The following is a 21950-nucleotide window of genomic DNA, read 5'->3' as shown; positions in this document are numbered from 1 at the left end:
ACCCCCCCCCCCGAAAAACACAACTCTGTTCTCATTTTCCCTGTGCCCCTCACCCCCCCCTCCCCTAATAGAAATTTAGAACTCAGAAGTTCTGGGCCAGGCTGGCCCAGGGCCTACTTTGGCTGTAATTTAGGGAACTCAACCCCCCCCTGAAAAACCCAACTCTGTGTCCTCCTTTTCCCTGTGCCCCCCACCCCCACCCCCTAACAGAAATTTTGAACTCGGAATAGGTGGCCCCGGGCTGGCCCAGAGCCCACTTTGGCCGTGATTTAGGGAACTCGACCCCCCACCCCCCAGCTCGGGCTCACTGCTGGTACTGAAATGAGGTATGATCCCAGCGCGGGGGCTGTGCTGACAATAGGACGGGCCCGGTGTCCCTGGCAGTGGAAACAAGTTCTCGTGGTTTTGCTGCTGTAGCACCTTCCTTTCTCAAAGAGCTGTCACTAAAGCACCTGCATGGAGAGAAGAGAGATCAGCTGCCGCCTCCCCAGCTAAGGCCACCAGGACGGGGGTGGGGGTGGGAGAGAAATGGCCCAGGAGTCCCGGCGTTAGGCTCAGGCAGCCTGAGCCGTGGGAGAGAGCGAGGGGACGGAAAGAGAAAGAAACACGACACACACAATCTTCCCTTCCTGACGGCGTCAAGAAAGGAGCGTTCTCCGGGGCTGGAGAGCAAGCTTCAGTCGATCTTCTTGGTCGGAAGGCGGAGCAAATCCACCAGGTACTTGAACATGGGCCTGGCAGTGGAGGCCAGCAGAATGATCAGCTTGCCGTGGGTCATAGTCATGAGGGTCTGGTGACCCGAAGCCCAGATCCGGTACCAGGGACCGTAGAACGGATCGGAAACGGCCGGACACAGCATGTTGTTCAGGTTCACTTCGGTGGCCTGCGGGGACGAGAGAGCGACAACGGGTACTCACCAGTGGGGACTCAGGTCCCAAGCACTTACTCAAAGCGAGGGGCAGAGAGCTTTGGACAAGCAACTTCTGCTTGGATCCCAAAGTTCTCAATTAGATCCCCCCCACTGAAATGCTCTGCTCCCCATGGCCCGAAGGCTCCCAGTCCCTGGTGACTTTATACCCACAACTCATTCTTTCTGCCCCGATTGGCTACAGAAGATATCTAATTTCCCTAGGGGCAAGAAAAAGAGTCACGAGAGGGTTTACTGGTATCTTTTGTTGGGTGCAGGAAAACCTGGGTACAAATCCTACCTCAGACACTTACGGGTTGTATCACCTTGGACGAGTCACCTCAATCTTTATCTGCCTCAGTTTCCCCATCTGTAAAATGGGGATAACAACAGCATCTCCCTCCCAGGGCTGTTGTGAAGACCACATGAGAGAAGATAAATTGCGATGTGAACCTCAAAGTGCTATGGAAATGTTAACTATTATTATCGCATAAGACTTTTCTCTGTGTCTTTGACCTCCTTGGGGGTCCCGTTTGAGTTGGCTTTCCATATGTTATTTCATTTGGACCTAATGCCAACCCTGGGAGCTATAGCCCATAAGTAGTATGATTGCTTTTCACCAATGGGGAAACTGAGGCAGAGACCGATTAAGTGACTTGTCCGGAGTCATGTAGCAAGTAAATGTTTAAGGATGGATCGAACCCCACCTCTGGATCTCGCCACCATGCCTCAGCTCTCTTCCCTCCGCCTTGTCCCACTCTTCAACCATTGGTAAGAGATTCCTAAACTTCTCTTTTGAGAAAGGGTCCAGATGAGCCCACTCTCCAGACACCGGTGGTCTGCAGATCTCCCTCCCATTCTCCAGACACCATCGTCTGTCGCCGTCCCTCCCGTCGTTTTTCGGGTCCCTCTTCTAGGTCATCTTCCTCCCAGTAGAATGTAAGCTTCTTGAGGGCGGGGATTAGCTTTTTTTTAACCTTTCAATAATATATATTTTCCCTTATTTACTTTTCCGTGCTTCTTTCGATTTCTGTGTTTGTAGATTAAATTTCCTGTTTCGTTCTGGTTTCGGGACAATTTTTTTAAACCTGTATTTGTATCCCCAAGGCTGACACAGTAAGCATCCTTCCTGACCGTGTGTCACCTCCTCCCCAACCCCAGACCCGGCCAGACGCCCGGGCCAAGCGTGGTGAACAACTAAGCGACGTAAAGACTAAACGTTAAGTAGGGACTCGGAGCCCTCCGTAGCAGCCGATGTTCCTAAATCATCAGTCGGCTTCTTGGGCTCCGGGGGGAAGAATACGGCGATTTGGGAGCGATCGTCGGTCAGGGGTGAAGGCTGCGGGGACAGCCACACTTACCAGGCCCAGGAACTGCAGGATGCTGAAGTGATAGAAGAACATTAGACCGGTCGCCAGGAGAGCCCACCAAAAGTTGGAAAGCGGCTCGGGGGTGTAAACGCCTGCGTGAGAAACGAAATGGTGAGAGGAAAACTCGGAAGTCATCCGGGACTCCACGGTGAATGGAAGCGCCCCGTGTGTCCCACTGGAGAGCGCCGTTCCTAGGAGTCACCTGCTGCCTACTGATGCCCGTTTTCTTTTCCTAGTGGAGCACACTCCCCCCCTGAAAAGATCACAAAGGCAGCAAGGTGGCCCCGGGCTGGGAGTCGAGAAGACCTGAGTTCAAATCAAATGGCAGACACTTATTAGCTGTGTGACCCCGGGCAAGCCACTGCCCCTCTGACTGCCTCAGTTTCCTCATCTGTAAAAAAAAAGCATCTACCTCTCAGGGGTGTTTGTAAGGATCAAGTGAGATATTTGTGAAGCACTCAGCATCGTGTCTAATATACAGCAGGCTGGGTAGCTGGTATCACTCTCATTATTGTTATTAGAAATTGTACTATGTATTATTCCCACCGAGTTAGAACCCATGATTGCATTTCCACAATTCTAGCTGAATAGAGTCGATTCGAATCCGCGCAACTACTTCAGAGGAATTCAGTGGGTCCTGGCTGTGCTGTCAATTCCCTCTACCCAGTCCCATTTCCATCTCTCAAAAGAGCAGGAAGATCTCATACACGTGCGCCTGAGCCCCTGCTCCAGCTCCAATATGGTGGAGCACAAATTTAAATGCCCTGTTATTGGGATCCTGGACGTGGTACCGGAGGGGAAGGTATCATAGGAACTGGGGAGGGGCAGGATCTAAGGCCTGGCTATCACATTCCCCAAGGGAATCAGGACAAAGTTCTGAGGTTTGAGAGCTGGGAAGGTCCTGGTGGAGATTGAGTCCAAATGCCTCATTTTATAGATGGGGAAATTGAGGCCCAGGGAAGGGAAGTGATTTGGTTAGAGTCCCACAGCTAGTAATTAGGTTTTCTTCTTTCTCCTAACTCACAGTTCCTCATTTTCTCAAGGCCACATTTTCTGGGGAGATCAAACTAGGAAAGTATTCACAGGCCACCAGAGCCACATTGAATTACCCAATGGGAAACTTGCGCTCGGGAACCCAGGAGACAATGGTTAAACGTTACCTTAAAAGAGTCTGAAAATAGAATGCATATCTATCTATCTATATTATATGTATAGAGAGAGACAGAGACAGAGACAGAGAGAGAGAGAGAGAGAGAGAGAGAGAGAGAGAGAGAGAGAGAGAGAGAGAGAGGAAAACAGACATATAACAAACATCACTTGGGATAACAACACATCTGGCACACTGACTCTGATTGCCCTGATTGTCACTGGCAGGGAGAAGCAGGCCCTGGAGTGGAAGAGATAGGAGCTATCATTTTCACTGCCATGAACAGCAGGAAGTAGGATGGTTGGACTTGAAGTCAGAGGATCAAATCCCACGGGATGGAGGGGAGGGTGGAAGAGGGACCGACCATTCCCGCCCAAAGCTGACAGGAGAAGGAAGGAAATTCCGGCATCTGGGCAGAGTGTGATATGCTTCTTCGCTTTGGGAAGGAAAAAAAAAATGAACAGAAGGAAAATAAAAGACTCTGGATCGCAGCGAATCCTTACACACTGAGACTCAAACATTTGGTGAGAGCAGATGATTTTCTTCTATTGTGGACTGGATAACCATCAGCAAGTTTTACCAGCATCCAACTGAAATGACTTACGAAGGACCGCCAAAAGGGGCCGCCTCTTCTGTGAGGCTTGTAAAAACACAAAGAAAACTCTGTGTAACAGTTACTGCTTACTGATACAATTCTGGCCCTTCCTCTAGTTACCTCTGAGAGAAGGAGGAACTTAACTGGGATTCATTAGTCTGGACTCCAGAGGGAAGAGGAAGCACCTTCCACCAGCAGAGGGCAGACTTTTCTCTGGAATTAGAGCTTTAGGTGGGGATTTTAACCTGAGGGCCAGGAACTTTTGAAAAGAAACACTTGGACAGGTGTATTACAATCTAATCCGTCTTCTTGGGGAGCTCAGGCATTTTCTTTCTTTCTTTCTAAGCGTATTTCCATAAAATATACAGAGAAGAATTGCACGTGTTTAACATATATTGCATATGCCTGACATATATTGCCACATAGATTAAACACGGGTAATTCTTCTAAACATATTTCCACAAAGTATGTAGAGAAGAATTGCACATGTTTAACATATATTGTACATGTTTAACATATGATGCCATATAGATTAAACACGGGTAATTCTTCTAAACATATTTCCATAAAATATACAGAGAAGAATTGCGCGTGTTTAACATATATTGCATATGTCTGACATATATTGCCACATAGATTAAACACGGGTAATTCTTCTAAACATATTTCTACAATGTATGTAGAGATAAATCACACATGTTTAACATATATTGTACATGTTTAACATATGATGCCATATAGATTAAACACGGGTAATTCTTCTAAACATATTTCCATAAAATATACAGAGAAGAATTGCGCGTGTTTAACATATATTGCATATGTCTGACATATTGCCACATAGATTAAACACGGGTAATTCTTCTAAACATATTTCTACAATGTATGTAGAGATAAATCACACATGTTTAACATATATTGTACATGTTTAACATATGATGCCATATAGATTAAACACGGGTAATTCTTCTAAACATATTTCCATAAAATATACAGAGAAGAATTGCACATGTTTAACATATTGCACATGTTTAACATATATTGCCATGTGTTAAATTGCCACATAGAGTAAATATGGGTAATTCTTCTAAACATATTTCCATAAAATATGTAGAGAAGAGTTGTACGTGTTTAACATATATTGCACATGTTTGCCATATATTGCAATATAGATTAAACATGGGTAATTCTTCTAAACATATTTCCATAAAACACGGAGAAGAATTGCACATGTTTAACATATATTGCACATGTTTGCCATATATTGCAATATAGATTAAACATGGGTAATTCTTCTAAACATATTTCCATAAAACACGGAGAAGAATTGCACATGTTTAACATATATTGCACATGTTTAACATACATTGCAATATAGATTAAACACAGGTAATTTTTCTAAACATATTTCCATAAAACATGGAGAAGAATTGCACATGTTTAACATATATTGTACATGTTTAACATATGATGCCGTATAGATTAAACATGGGTAATTCTTCTAAACATATTTCCATAAAATATACAGAGAAGAATTGCACATGTTTAACATATATTGCCATGTGTTAAATTGCCATATAGAGTAAATATGGGTAATTCTTCTAAACATATTTCCATAAAATATGCAGAGAAGAACTGTACGTGTTTAACATATATTGCACATTAAACACGGGTAATTCTTCTAAACATATTTCCATAAAACATGGAGAAGAATTGCACATGTTTAACATATAATGCCATATAGATTAAACACGGGTAATTCTTCTAAACCTATTTCCATAAAATATGTGGAGAAGAATTGCACGTGTTTAACATATATTGCACATGTTTGACATATATTGCATGTTTAACATATATTGCCATATAGATTAAACACGGGTAATTCTTCTAAACCTATTTCCATAAAATATATAGAGAAGAATTGCATGTGTTTAAGATATATTGGATCACTTGCCATCTAGGGGAGGAGGTGGGGGGAAGGATGGGGGAAAAATGAGAATACAAGGTTTTGTAAGGGTGAATGTTGAAAATTCTCCCTGTGTATATTTTGAAAATAAAAAGCTTTGATTAAAAAACAAAACAAAAACAAAATAAAAAAGAATTAATTAAGTTAAGAAACAAAAACAAACATTTGCATATTTGTCATGCTATACAGAAAAATCAGATCAAAAGAGGAAAAAACACAAGAAAGAAAAAAAAGGGGGAAATCCTATACTTGGATCCACATTCAGTCTCCAGAGTTCTCCCTCCAGATGCACATGGCACTTTCCAGTCCTTAGGCATTTTGTTTTAAGCATTGAAAAATGTAATTCAGAGACGGGGTCCCTCGCCATCCCAGCCTGCCCCAAGGGACCAGGATACCCCAAAGAGTAAGAAGTCCTGTCTCCAAGAGGAACTTTAAGGTGCAATGAACTGTTCGGTGTTCTGCATATTCAACCAGTGTGTGTCAGAAGGGGGTCATGACCCAGGGACTTTGTGAGCCATTGTCATCTCTCTATTTACTGCCTCTATTCCTGTCCTTGCAGAATCCCAGTGGGGCCAGAAGCTCCACGCCCTAACAAATGCTAACAAAAGGTGAGTACATACAGTCTTTGGGCCAAGCTCTCTAAACCAGTGGGATCAAACTCAAGTAGAATCCTGGGGGGAGGGGAGGGCAGCTTGACTCAATTTTAAAAAGTAATATTATCTTACGTTTTATTGTATTATTGACTTTTCTAAATAGTTCCCAATGACATTTTAAGCTGGTTCAGGCTATACTACAGGCAACACCAAACCCTGTCCCCCACCCCCCAATTTTCTTGCTTTACTGCAAAAGAAAACTGGTAGAGTTTCTGGCCAAGTTCCCTTCCTTCCCCTCGATTCCATGGCATAAATAGCTCATTCAAGAACCCACCTAAAGGGACAGCTTGTTGGCACTTCAGTGGATAGAGCCTCAGCCCTGGAGTCAGGAGGATCTGAGTTCAAATCCAAGCTCAGACACTTAATACTTACTAGCTGTGTTACCTGGACAAGTCACAACCCCAATTGCCTCTCCCTACCCCTAAAAAGAACCAACCTAGGCCAGGGTAGCGCCCTCCTATGGTGGTTTAACAGGCTGGGTCCGGGTAGGCACTCATCCTAAGGCAACTTAAAGCCCTGATCTAGGCTGAGTCATAAGGAAGCAGTTTGGGGATCCTGAGCTGGGGAAAAGGCATTCTGGGAGTATTTGAGAACGGAACAATCACTAGGCATCCAGAGACTGTCTGGGGAAGGGGAGGATTACCCAGAGTTTCAACCTGGACCCCAGAAGCAATTTTATTTAGTGAGAAAGCATTCGTTTTTATAGCATCACCAACAGGAAGTAGCAGGTCAAAGGATGTTTGGATCAGAGGAGCTGGGTTCAAATTACAGCTCATATTTATTATCCACGTGACCATGCTCAGTCACTTTACCCTTCCCTGGCCTCAGTTTTCCCCTTTGTAAAATGAGGGTGTGGAACTAGATGGCCTAGCTTTAGAGGTAGGAGCCTATGAAAAGCTCTGTGCTAATCAGTCCTTGAGTATATCCCTGTGAGTTCCTTTACTCACCCTATATGGGCAGCTGGGTGGCACAGACTACCGGGTCTATAGCCAGGAAGACCCGAGTTCAAATCCAGCCTCAGTTACTCACTAGCAATGTGATGTTGGACAAGTCACTTAACTCTCCTCAGTTTCTGCAGCTGTGAAATGGGATCATAATAGCACTGGTCACCCAAGATCCAGTGTGATCTAATGAAGATCTAATGAGATCACATTTGAATAAGAGGCTTAGTACAGTGCTTGGAACACAGTGGTAGTTGCTTAATACATGCATAAGCTTTTCTTCCTCCAGAAAGAAAGACTGAAGTACTGTGAAAACAAGATAATCGCTGCTCTGCTTTCCAGTAAATTATCCTCAAAGGTCACTGGGATTGCTTTAGGAAGCCATTTCTCTTCCTCGGAGCATTGCCCCGTCTGGACACCAGGGAATGTGACCAGGTGGTCAGTTCAAGAAATAACGAAGCACTCTCCGGTGAAGGAGAGATGCGTTTTCTGGGCTTAACCAGAGCCAGGCAGGGCCAGGTAAAGGCTTCAGGCCCCATGGGAGGGGCAGAAGTGCTGAAACAGAAGTTATTGGCGAGGGTTTTCCGGCAGGTCCTTCCCTGGAATATGTCAGCTGCCTTCCACCCGTCTAACCTGCTCTGTTAATTAGCTTCCCGTGCCCTTCAAGGAAGCCCAACCCTGGAATGAGCAAACCCATGATCTCGCCATCTATCTCCAGCCTAAAAATAGTTCCCCCTTCTGCTGCTAGTCACTGACAAGATGTCAAGGAGGACCTACTTGCGACAGGGTTTGGATGCACAATTGCATCGGCAGAGTTCCCTGCCTAACATTCCGGAAAGCGTACGTGAGGAGGGAGAAGGGAGGCTGGCTAGATACCACGACCGGATCTAAACCCCGAGAGATCAGAGAAAGAGAAAAGGGACTCGCTCATACAGAAACACACGTAATAGCATTTCTGGGGGTAGCAAAACGGAGAAACTAAGGGAGTTCCCGTCCGCTGGGGAACGGCTGACCCAATGACAGCACCTGAAGGTGAAGGGATATTATTGAGCCCTGAGAAATCACAGAAGGGACGGATTAAGATGAAATCGAGGAGGACTCAGACAAACCGCTGCGGAGGGAAATGAGCAGTGACCTAGCGACCGCGACACTGGAAAGACAATTCGGAAAAGCGTGAGAGTCAGATGAAGGCCGCAAGCGACCACGATGCCAGAAGACCAATAAGGAAGCTGCTGCCCACTTTCTGAAGAAGGGGAGCGGTATTTGTGGTGCACAATGAAAGCTATGTGTCTGACCTAGCCCACGAGGGGATCTGTTTGACTTCTTTGTTCCGTGGTGGGGGAGGAAGAAAAAATATTAACGCAGTATTTGAGAAATATTCTCTAAGCGATCTCATTAGCTCCCATGGGTTCAAATATAATCTCTAAGCAGATGACTTAGAAATCGATTTTTCTCCCGGAACTCTCCGCCTGCTAGCAGCTTGTTCTTGAGATCTCAAAATTAAAATGTCTAAAAAGACATGCCCTCTACAATCATCCACACCGATCTCTGCTGATCAATCACCACCCATCTGTGCTGGAAGAAGGACTTTTCCTCCCTGTAGCAGTGCAATCACAAGTTGGTTCCCACCACTCTAAAAACCAAAATCTCCAACACTTAATCTCCTAAGAAGCTCTGGTTCGGTCACTTCAGTCACGTCAGACTCTTCACGACTCCCTCTGGGGTTTTCTTGGCAGAGCTACTAGAGCCGTTTGCCATTTCCTTCTCCAGTTCCTTTTACAGAAATAAGTGACTTGCCCAGGGTCACATGATTAATAAGAGTCTGAGGCTGGATTTGAACTCGGGTCTTCCTGATTTGGAGGCCGGTGCTTCATCCACTGCAGCGCCACCTAACTGTCCCATGGCAAATAGGGCTTGTATAATTGAAACTGGCCCTTGACCCACGTCAACGTGTGACCTTTAGCTTCTCTGTGCAGTTTGTACACATATAAAACGTGAGAGATCGGATCCTTCCCTCTCAGATTCACTTGGATCATGATTCCCACCCAAGGAACACATAATCCGGCCCACCCGTGAGGGCTCAGTAGACTCTCGGCCATCGTCAACAAAGGCGAAGCACAAGGCTCTCGCCTGCAGAGATAATGATCGGAATGACAGCCATGATGGTAACTTCCATGGGGCTTTCATAGGGCTGAGCTCATCTGATTCTCATGGCAGCCCTGTATTTATTGTCCAAATTGTACAGAGAGGAAATGTGCTGGAGATTATGGACTTAATAACTCCCCCGGAAGGCTTCTAACTCCTTCCAGTGCACAGTCAGCCCTTCACACAGAAGCCACAGGGTACAGTGAGTGCTGGATCTGGAGGTCAAAGATCAAGGGTCAAATCTTGCCTCTGGCACTCAACTGGCTGTATGAACGTTGCCAAGTCCCTTCCCCTCACTGGGTTTAGTTTCCTCCTCTGTAAAATCAGGAGTTAGACTCAATAGTTTCTGAGGGTCCTTCCAACCCCAAATCCACAATAACAACTGTTTGCTGAGTGACTACTGTGTGTTAGGTGTCCAGGGAGACACGGCTTTTTGATATGACACAGCCTTAGCCCTTCTGGAAATAACTGGGGGACAAGCCAGACACCCACATTTCTACTACACTATGCCGTTGGAGACTGATGGGAGAAAAAAATGCAAGAGGGAAGATCGTTACTTACTGGGGGACGGGGGTGGGGAAGAGGAGAGAGACCAGGGCAGAACACAATGTAAAAGGTGGCCTTCTTAACCATTCAAGCGTGAGCAGGAAATCCAACACGTGAAGGGAGGGAAGGAAAGAAAGAGATGGAAAAATAGAAATAGAAATAAATGGAAAATAGGAGGAAAGAAAGGTAGATGGAAGAAAAGGCACGGAGTGAAGGGCTGAGCACATCAGAGCCTTTAGAACAGTCTGATCTGGCAGGCCTGTTAAATAAGGCCAGAAGGCCAAGGGGGTGTTCAATCGTCAGATTCTGTTAGTCAATCTGTTGATTTTGGAAGCTCTGAGATATTCTCGTTTCTACCTCTTGTTCACCCCACGGAGTCAGTCCTTTCCCGAGCTGCATCCGTTCTGTTGCGGTTCAGTCTTTTTTTAGGCACATCTCCCCTTGTCCTTCTTGGCGTTTTGTTGGCAAAGATTTTGGAATGGTTTTTGCCATTTTCTTCTTCAGTTCATTTTACAGATGAGGTTAACGGGGTTAAATGACTTGTCCGGCATCACACAGTAATGATTAAGTAAATGTCTGAGACTAGATCTGAGTGCGGGAACATGAGTCTTCCAGGTTTCAAGACCTGTTCTCCATCCCCCATCCAGCTGCCCTCCCGGACACTAGGCCCATCTTAACACAACCTTTGGCTACCCAACAACAGAAACGACAAAGGCTACATCGATAACTTCTCTAGAACTTGTCGTCCAATTAAAAACACCCCTAGAGCTCTTTAGGATCGAGTGTTGTCTAAGTAGGGCTCCCCCACATCATACTTGCAAAAATAATTTCTTGCATCCATACATTTATCCCTAACAAATGTCATTAGATTTAGCTCAATACTCAGCTTGTCAAGATCCTTCTGGATCTCTCTCCGTGTCAGTTCTGTTAGCTTGGTGTGGTCTAAAAAGTTGATGAGTCGGACATCGGTGCCTTTATCCAAGTGATTGATGAAAATGCTCAACAGCTCTGGGCCAAGCGTCGATCCCTGGGGCACCAGCACCCCCTGGAGACCTCCGGCCTCACCGATCCCAAACTATTGATGAGTCCTCTGGTTCTGAGCGTCGTGGCAGTTCTGAATGCTTCTAATCAAACTCTCATCTCGCCCTTTACCACAGGAAAAAATGGGGGGGGGTCCTTTAGCAAATACAGGCTAAAACCTGGCTGAGCTATCTATAGCCCTCCAGAGCTACTGGTTTCGTAGCCCTGGCGAAAAGGAAACAAAGCATGCTGGTTCTTTGAAATCGGTCTTTTTGAAATGTTCACAAAATCTCCACATTTAAGCATTTTCCAGGGATCAGAGTCTTCCGTTCTTTGAAAATGGGGACAATGCCCACTCTTCTCTAGTCCTGGCCTCTCCTATTCTCCAAGGGTCTTTCAAAAAGCACAGACAGAGCTGGCTCAGTAGCCACATCCTCCGGGTCTTGTGGTAGCCGAGGACGTAGCCATCCTGGGCCGGGTGCCTCGGATCTCACCGGGGCGGCTGAAGACTTATTCTCTTACTGTTTCCTTAGCAATCTGGGGATCAACTCCCCATAAGTCCCTTTTGTTCTGTTCTTTGCAGTCCAAATATCATCCTCCTCATCAGAGAAAACAGAAGCAGAGTAAGCTTTCTGTCGGTTATCAGTTGTCAGCATCCCATTAACCAGGAGCCATAACTGATAACAGGGAATAAGGGAAATTGTTCATCCTTTCCCTATAACACAGGGGATCAGGTGGCTCAATGGACAGAAAACTGAGTCTGGTAGAATTAGCAAACCTGAGCTCAAATCCTACCGCCAATACTTACTAGCTGCGTGCTCCCGGGCGAATCACTCTTTAAATCTCAGTTTCCTCATCTGTAAAATGGGGATAATAAGAGCATTTCCCTACCTCCTAGAGTTTTTTGGTGAGGATCAAATGAGATAAAATTTGTAAAGCGCTCAGCACAGTGCCTGGCACACGGCAGGTGCTATAGAAATACTAGCCACTCTTGTTGTTGTGAGATAGTGTGTGTCTACTTTTTCTGGTTCTGCTTTTTCCATGTTACGTTATCTCACAAAGGTCTCTTCAGATTTGTTTTTCCCATTCCTCCAGTTTGCTAACCTGGTTTACGTGAAAGAATACCATTATACTAAGGTCCCATGCGTGGTCTGACCATTCTCTATTATTGGTCATTTAGTTTGACCGGGGCAGCTCGTCGGCACTGCAGTGGACCGGGAGTCGGGAAAACTCATTCAACTTCAATCCGGCCTCAGACACTTACTAGCTGTGTGACCCTGGGCAAGTCACTTAATCCTGGTTGCCTCAGTTTCCTCATCTGTAAAATGAGCTGGAGAAGGAAATGGCAAACCACTCTAGTATCCTGACCAAGAAAAGCCCAAGTGGGGTAGCACACAACTGAAAAACAGCTAAGCAACCAAGGATTAACTCCGGAGGCTTTGTTTTTGTTAATGTTGATGATCTTGTGTAATGCTGCTCTGAACCTCTGTGAACAGATTTTTAAAAAATAATACTCAGTGCAAGGGTTAATGTAAAAAATTACCCAGGCATGGGTTCTGTCGATAAAAAGTTATACTTAATAATAACAATAATAATAATAATAATAATAATACTCAGTTCAAATCTGGTCTCAGACACTTAACACTTCCTAACTGTGTGACCCTGGGCAAGTCACTTAACCCCAATTGCCTCTGCAACAATAATAATACTAATACTCAGGGTTTATTAGAAGCAACTAGGTGCTACAGTGAACAAATTCCAACTTGGGAGGGGAGGGGATTGGAGTCAGGAAGACGGGAATCACTTTGGTCACTTCCTAGCCATGTGACCCAGGCAAGCCAGTTAATCTCAATTTGCCTCAGTGTTCTTCATCTATAAAATGGGGCCCATAATAATAACAGCAGCGATCTCTCAGAGGTGTTGTGAGAATCAAATGAGGGAGTATTTGAATAGCACTTAGCACGGTACCTAGCACATAGTAGACACCAAAAAATACGCATCTCCTCCCCCTTTCCCTTTATTCTCAACAATGGTCTTAAATAATATTATTATTATATTATAACTATTGATTATATGTATTATTAATATATTATATATATAATATGACTATTATATAATAATATAACAATGGTTATGTTATTTGACAATGGTCAAAGAACCCAATTATTTGTGAGCTTTCTATATTCTGCTCCTCCCAAAGTATCTCCCCTCTATGTTTCTCAATTCTACCAACAAGGAATGAGTGGCCCCATTCCCCGTCACGGCCAGCACCACTGAGTTTCATCCCTTGAATTTTTCCCCCAATTGCATGGGGAGGGTACAGTACCTTAAAGTGGCTTTGAATGTGAATTTCATGAATTATTAGTAATTTTGAGCGATTTTTCAAGTTCATGAAATCCCAGAAGTGATCTTAGAAGCAGATAGATGAAGTAACTGGGGTGAGGTGACTTGTCCAGGGTCACACAGCTTATAAGTGCCTAAGTACGGTGGGCTACAAACGGAGGTCTCTCTGACCCTGTCCAGCACCACGCTATCCATTCCACAGTGAGGGCCTGTTCAGTTTGGGCCTAAATTGCAGAAGCAAGAGGAACGCAAGGAAGGTACAGGCAGGTAAACTGAGACTTCACGTCAGGAAAAGTGAGTTTGGGTTCTTTTTTTTTTTTAAAACAAGCTAAATTTCTTCTTTTGACATTTTGTCCATATCCTCACAATTAATCCACCAGAGACAAAAAGTTACCTCTGTGATGTTTGGCAGCTCTTTACAAATAGCATAGGCCAAGTTTTTAATTTTGACACAAGCAGGCCGGATGATTGTCCTTATTCAGGCCTCGTGTATTTGCCATAAACATTTCTTTTCGGTCTCCTTTTCCTTTTTAATTATTTTTTTTTATTACACAGAAATTTCTGTTTTAATATAATCAAGCACATCTATCTTGCCTGAATAATTCCCTTTTATTTGCCGAATAGAACATCATTTCCCCTCTCTAAACCTCATCCCGTTTTCTTCCATCTTTTTTTTTTTAATCATTTTTTTTTAATGTTTCGGGTCATTATAAGCTGGAACTCTGTGAGGCGGACTGTGCAAGATCGAAATCACTTCCCCACCAAATTGCCAACCAATCCCCCCCTCCCGTCCTTTTGTTAAACAATGAATCTTCCCCCGGACTTATTTTCTCCAGGCTTAGCAAACAATACACTTTGGTCCACCATTTGCTTGGCCATCTGCCTCCTCTCATTTATTCCATTGATCTATTTCATTCTCCCTTTTTCACTTGTTCCAGATAGTTCCTTGCGATAACCAATTTTTAATATGCTTTCAAGCCCGGGAGTACAAGACGGCTTTCATTCGTTTTTCCTTTCAACGGGCCTGTTTGTTTTTCCATATAAATTCGATTATGGTTTTAGCCAGTTCGGCAAAGCAATCTTTTGGTGTTACATTCTGTATGGAAAATCACTTGGAAAGTAGCACCTTTTTTCTTCTTTACTGAGCCAAGCCATCAATCATCCTGTAATATCCTTTCATTACAGGTTTCTAATTGTCCTAAGACAGGCTCTGGGTGTTTCAAGGTTGGTTATTTTTTGAATAGTAGATGGTTTTTGTTAGTGAAAGTCGGGCTTCTTCGTTATGTTGTTTTCTCAGTCCTTATTGTGAAGAAATAAGGATGCCAAAAAATTATCTTTACGTGTAATTGGAAAAGATAGAATATCATTTATTTTTTTAAAAAGGGATGCAAATTATCCAAAAACAGGGAGCTAGGGAGAAAGATGGTGTCTGAGAAGAGGATTGGAATCATTGTTCAAAAGCATATATGAATGCTGCTCTGGTTAGGAGAGTAGGGAGGAAGATGATTGGTGGAGACCCACCTGTCCATGCCCCATAAGGACTGGGTGAGGTATTGGGGAGATCCAGGCAAAAGCAGATGCAGGGAGGGAGACGGAAAGTGTCATGTGGAAGAGGAATCGGACCTGTTCCATTTGGGCCTAGATTGTAGAACCAAGAGAGATGCAAAGAAGGCATTTTAAGGTTTTATGTCAGAAAAACCTTAGGAACAACTGGAGCAGTCTGGGAGCAGAAGGGGCTGCCTTGACAGGTGTTGATTTCTCCCTTCTCCCTTATTCCCCAACTGGAGGTCTTGGAGCAGAGACCAGATAAGCACTTAGAGGGTAGATTGGGGTAGGGCTTGACCCAGGGGCTCACTAGGGATTACGGAGTGCTGAAACGGCAGGAAAGTGGCCCCCGAAAGGAGGCTTTAGTTAGGCTCAGGCCTGGCAGCCCAGGTTATAAGGAAGGTCTGTCTGTTGGTTTTTAGCCACTATCGGTGGGCTCACGTTGGCAGAGAAAGAGAATCGTGGGGCTGATGACCGAGAGTTGACTTGGGATGGCTGGGGCTGAGATCCCCCAGCTTTGCTCATCAGAGGAAGGAGGGAGCCGGCTCTGCATTCAGGCCCAGACCCCAGGAAGAGGAGTCTCTGGTAAGCAGCTGAAGCTCTGGTCATATGTGCAGAGGGCCAGAACTCTGGACAAGGATACTTGAAACAAGGTGATAACTCAGTGGAACGGATGAGATGATGGTTCTCTAGTTCCCATGTAGACTTAGTACTTAGCATGGTGATGTCATGATTCTCTAGTTCACACATGCTCAGTGTGCTGTAGTGATGTAATTGTACTAAAGTATATAAGGGTTAAGAAGGACTAGAAATGATTCATTCCATCTTTGACCAGCCTCCTGGTGGCTCTCCTACCCCCTGCACTCCTCCAGAAAGCTAGCCTGGACATTACAGTATGGATAGAGACCTAGGACTGAGGCTGCTAGATGGCACAGAACCTGCAGCCTGGACCCAGAGGCAGGAAGATCTGAATTCAATCGGGTCTCAGACATTTCCTGTCTGTCTCAGTGTCCTCAGCTGTAAAAAGAGGAAAATGTTGACACTGCTGGCTGTGAGGATCAGATGAGGTAATATTTGTAAAGCACTTAATGCAGTTCTGAGGATATAATAGATGCTATATAAATGCTTATTTCCTTCTTCTCAGTTCAGGTCAGATTCTGAGCCAGGCAGACCAATCAATAGGATCCATGCCTCCCCATGGGTCCAGATCCTGCCTTTGATATAGGAGGGACAGTGGGAAAACTTTTCAGTAAGCCCTGTTGCCTTAATCAATAAGTAGAGAGATAAATATTCCACTTTTTTGAATGAGGCAACACCGTGGTAATGCTCCAGGTTGGGGTCATTTCAAATGAGATTAATAACTAAAAAATGTTTAGCGCAGTGCCTGACACACAGTGAGTGTTATATAAATGTTAGCTATCACTACTACTACTACTATCACTACTACTATTACTACTATCACCACTACTATTACTACTATCACTACTACTATTACTACTATCACTACTATCACTACTTTACTACTACTACTACTATCACTACTACTACTATTACTACTACTACTACTACTACTACTACTATCACTACTAGTACTACTATCACTACCACTACCACCACCACCACCACCACCACCACTACTATTACTACTACAACTACACAGATACTAGGCTATAGTGGAAAAAGCTCAGAACTTGGGAGTCACAGGGCCTAAGTGCGAATGTGGATTCAGTGAACTCTGAGGACCCTTACAGCTCTAGGGCTAGAAGCCTATGGGTGAGTCACTAGCACTCTGTGGGCCTCAGTTTCCTCCTTTGTAAAATGGACTAGAAGGCCTTCTAGCTGGAGATCTCAGATCTAACCATCTGACAATACATTAACAGGCAGGAAAAATATCTAGGCTCTCTTGAGTTGTTACCTTAAATACTTCGTAAAAGGCAAAAGCCCAGAAAGCCTCAAATGTCCCAATTAACAGGGCAATCATCTTCCCACTCTTCACCACAAACTCATCTCTGCTCCCTGTTCCCAGGGGAAGCTTTTCTCTCCAGCCTGCTTATCCCTCTAGAGGGCAGCAGGTGGCAGCAGAGAGCCAGAAACCTCCCCCAACCTCTTGCTGCCTCCCCTGCCGCCACATTCCCCTCTCCTCCATTCTCAGCCCACTTGGATCTGTCAGGGAATGAAGTGGGGTAACCGACTACGAGGCTGGTCCCTGAGCAAAAGGGCCAAGTTCCCTCCCAGGAAAAGGGAGCTCAACCCCTCCTCCTCCTCACAAGACATGATTTTATAGGTAGGGGAGGGAGGAAAGATAATGGCCAATGAAGGGGAAAAATTCTAATCAATGAAGATTAATTTTGAAAATTTCATTTAAAAATAAATTCAAGGACTCCCTGTGTGGCCCTGGGCCTGGAAACTAAGGGGTCAGGCCGCAAGGCTCCTTTCAGCTCTGACTCGCTCCCCTTTCTGTCTTAAACTGAGGGGACATGTGCTCGTTAAACTGGGTCAGGTCAGACGTGACCCACGTGAAGCCGATGGGCAAGGATGCGCACGGAAAGCGGGTGTTATTATCCATCTGGATTATAATTGAAGTCGAAACAGAATAATAGCCAGCGTCCTCTCTCGTCTCTCATGGATACCAGGCTGCCAGGCCCAGAGCTTTCACTTCTGAACACTTCACTGTTTTTATACCCTTAGGGTTTATTCTTCCTGTTTCACAGAGGAGGAAACTGAGGCTCAAACAGCCAAGTTCATACTATCCAGTCCAATCTAAACCTCTAATTTCTCTGCCACCTGTGGAATATTCTTTCTGCCCCTTGGGATGATGGTTACTTCTTCTCTTCCCAAATTTCCTTAAATTCTGGCTGCTTTGCCCCTGCCTTGGCTAAAAGACGGTGTCAATAAGAACCGGCTTACCGATGTGACCTTTCCATAGGTTCACTGGTTCCTTTCTATTCCTTGGCCACATCCAGAGCCCACACCTTGGCATCATGCTCTCAGTCACTAGGGAAACGATGAGGGTTGGAGAGGCAAATCTCCTCCTTCACTGGAAAAATTCTAGTACACAATCTTTGCTCGGGGTGGATTAGCAGTGGGATCTTCCTACGGGAAGGTCTGCAGGGTTTAAAATCCCAAACTCTGAACAGTACTATTATTGTAGAAGCAAGAAATTAAGTTTCAAATGGTAACTGAACTACAATTGAACTAGAAACCAAGGCCTAAATCTATAGATAATCTAAAAGCTAAAAACCCAAGGTCACACAGTCTTGATCAAGCTTTATCACCTAGTAATGGGGAGGTGGAAGTGGTAGACCATCGGGAGCCGAATGCTTTTTATTCTGGAAATACAACAAGTGGAAACAAAAGCTGTGAGTGGAGAGTTCCGCCAATGGTTAAGACCTCACCGGTGGGTTTTGAAGACCATTCTTTTATGGCCCGTTTTACACAACAAATAGACCTTTGATTCGATTTCTTAACACCTCCAGATAAATATTCTGTCCCGATTTGTAACTGCACGAACCACGCTAAGCCCAAGATGCTTCCTAAGACTGCTCAGGCAAATGGAGGAAAATCTCCCGGGTGGGATATGTCCCAGGAGAGACCGCCCTCTCTGACTTCGTAGGGTCAGCACTTCATTTTTGGAGAGGAGTTGCCTTACAATTGTATTAGCCATCTGTCTGTCTATTACAGGGATCCTCAAACTATGGCCCACAGGCCAGATGGGGCAGCTGAGGATGATTATCCCCCTCACCCAGGGCTGTGAGGTTTCTTTATTTAAAGGCCCACAAAACGAAGTTTTTGTCTTTACTATAGTCCAGCCCTCCAATAGTCTGAGGGACAGTGAACTGGCCCCCTATTTAAAAAGTCCGAGGACCCCTGGTCTATTATTTACCTATTGATAACAGCCATTCATTTTTTTCCCTATCTCTACCTCATATTTCTCTATCTGCCCACTTAGCTACCTACCTACTGATCTACCAAGCTAGTTACCTACCTAATTAGTTAGTTATCTACTACCTATTGACACATCTACCTGTATTCTATCCTTCCTCTTTTTCTTCCTTCTCTCTCTCCCTCCCTCCTCCTATCTTATATCTGTCTAGCTCTGCTATATATATATATATATATATATATATATATATATATATATATATATATATATATACCTATCTAAATATGTGTGTGTGTGTATATATATATATATGTCTATTTAAGTAAATAATATGCTCCTAAATCCAACCCAGAGCCTTTTTCTTTTTCTTCTTTGACCTTTGCCCCATTCATGAAGCCATGTGGGGACCCTGGAGTTGACACTTCTTCTAAGACCCCAGGGAGTCTAGATGGGGCCAAGTGTACCCGAATGAGCCTTACCTCCTTTCCACAGCAGATACACAGGTACCACATAGAGCATGATGTGTTGAACATAGTAAACTTCCAACTCCAAGGGCAGCTATGGAGGAAAAAAAGGAGAAATCAGGGAAGTATTTCAGTGAAGGGATTAGAACCTCCATGGCCACACCTGAGAGAGAATCCAGTCCATATCTTTGGATCGTGCCTCAGTTAGCTTCTTTGTCACTCCAACCCACTTCTCCTACTTCTGCTACCTGGAGTCAAACAGAACAAGCTAAGTGGAACAGTGGCTGAATGCTGGCCTTGCGATCAATAAAACTCAAGGCCAAACCTCACCATAGATACTTCCCAGCCATGTGAACCATTTTTATCATGTTTGCCTCCGTTTCCTCAACTGTAAAATGGAAATCATGACAGCACCCACCTGCCAGGGTTGTTGTGAGGATCAAACAAGATAAGGTTTGTAAAGCATTTGGCACCGTGTTTGGCACAGGAGTGTTGTTAAGTCATTTTTTTGGTCACGTCTGATTCTCCGGGACCTCATTTGGGGTTTTCTTGGCAAAGATAGTAAAGTGGTTTGCCATTTTCTTCTTCAGCTCATCCTACAGATAAGGAAACTGAGGCAAATAGGGTTAACTGACTTGCTCAGGGTCACACAGCTGGTAAAAGTCTGAGGATGGATTTGAACTCAAGTCTTCATGACCCCAGACCTAGCACTCTATCCACTGAGGTGCCCCCAGTTGCCCTCTGGCACACAGTAGGTACTATATGAATGCTTATTCCCTTCCCTTATTCCTCAATAAATGTAGATGGTTTTCCGAAGGAGTTTCTTCCTCAGCAGGGGAGGAGAGAGACAGGACAAAAGCTAATGGAACTGGATAGATCAAATGGGCTTTTTTAAAGATAGAAGTGACATGGGCATGTTTGTAGATGGCCAAATTCCTCAAGATTTCTTTCCCTTCCTCCCAAAAAACCCCTCAATAGATACAATCATCAAAGAGAATAGAAATGTTCAGAAAATCACACACACACACACACACACACACACACACACACAAAACATGAACAAATCAGGGTGCTAATTAATAGCATTTAGAAAATGCTGTTTACAATGAGATCAGCTAACACACCAGAAGTAATGGAGATTAAAAGGGGGAAAAAACCACTACAAAAGCTCTCCCAAGGAATGTGTCCAGGTGGAAAAACAATACTTTTTCAAAATTACGCAAGATTTGGCAAGGCTCGGACTATCACAAGACCAAATGAAGAACTTTAAGGAAGGGAAAAATCAAGAGAGGAAAGTAAGCAAGAATTGGGAAATACACACATACACAAAAAAGAACTGAAAAGAAATTCATTTATAGGGAGGACACAATCCAAAATCTCAATCTCTCTCTCTCTCTCTCTCTCTCTCTCTCTCTCTCTCTCTCTCTCTCTCTCTCTTTCTCTCTCTCTCTCTCTCTCTCTCTCTCTCTCTCTCTCTCTCTCTCTCTCTTTCACACACACACACACACACACACACACACACACACAATCCCAAATCTCAAAGAATAATGGTAGCTAACATTTCTATAGCACCTACCATGTGTGAGACACACAATTATTATCTAATTTGATCCTCACAATAGCCCTGGGAGATGGATGCTATTATTATCTCCATTTTACAGATGAGGAAACTGAGGCAGACAGAGGCTTAAGTGACTTGCCGGGGTCAAGTAGTTAGGAATTACCTCTGACCAGATTTGAACTTGGGTCTTCCTGACTCCGAATCTGGCATTCTATTCACAGTGCCACCTAGCAAGACTACTACAGGAGAAAATGAAATCACAGGATGAAGCTGGTCAAGGGGAAATACAAGTTTTAAAAAAAAATCTCTGCGTTATTCAAGGGATTGGGAAAAAACAAACTAGTCTCTACTCGCAGACTAGACTATGGAAGGCAGACCATGGCACAATGATTTCAGAATTACTGACATCCCAGAAGACTTAGGAAAACAAAGTAGCATTTATAAGATATTTCAGGAAATCGAAGAAAATTTCAGAATTTGTTCAAATGCCACGAGGAAAACTCCACGGGGTTATCCAAAGGAGAACCCAAGCTATACGATGACTAGCTAGATCGTAATTAAATTGCAAAAGGATAAAGAAAAAAACGATCGCCAGCTATGAGAAACAAAGACAAAGACTTGCCCCGCCAAGGGACTATAATTAGGACTAATTATACAAATAATTTTGAGCAGGACGGAATGGGAAGAAAACCTTTGCAAAAATAGCAAGCGTCAGCCATGATGTCCAAATTCTCTCTCATCCAACTCTATGAAGATGGTAAAGGGTTCTTTGAGAAGTGAACAGATTGTGAAAAGTTGACGCTTCGAGGAACTCCAAAAAGAACAAACAAGCATATTGACCAAGTCACGGAGAATTTCTTAAGG

The 21950-nt window shown here is 44.2% G+C and overlaps 1 protein-coding gene across 1 annotated transcript in view; it reads right to left on the bottom strand.

The window, feature by feature from the left end:
• Positions 1–205: 205 nt before the first annotated feature.
• Positions 206–21950, bottom strand: part of TMEM164 (transmembrane protein 164) — a 126725-nt gene continuing 104980 nt past the window's right edge. Inside the window, exons 4-6 of the mRNA XM_051968218.1 lie at positions 19541–19619; positions 2269–2369; positions 206–883 (exon numbers count right to left, since the gene is read on the bottom strand). Coding sequence (XP_051824178.1) covers positions 677–883; positions 2269–2369; positions 19541–19619 — 387 coding nt within the window. The 3' untranslated portion in view covers positions 206–676. The remainder of the gene's footprint in view (positions 884–2268; positions 2370–19540; positions 19620–21950) is intronic.

Source organism: Antechinus flavipes, chromosome X (genome assembly GCF_016432865.1).
Source record: "Antechinus flavipes isolate AdamAnt ecotype Samford, QLD, Australia chromosome X, AdamAnt_v2, whole genome shotgun sequence".
Classification (NCBI taxonomy): domain Eukaryota; kingdom Metazoa; phylum Chordata; class Mammalia; order Dasyuromorphia; family Dasyuridae; genus Antechinus; species Antechinus flavipes.
The sequence above is the reverse complement of the archived record's forward strand: the minus strand, read 5'-3'. Positions and strand labels throughout refer to the sequence as shown.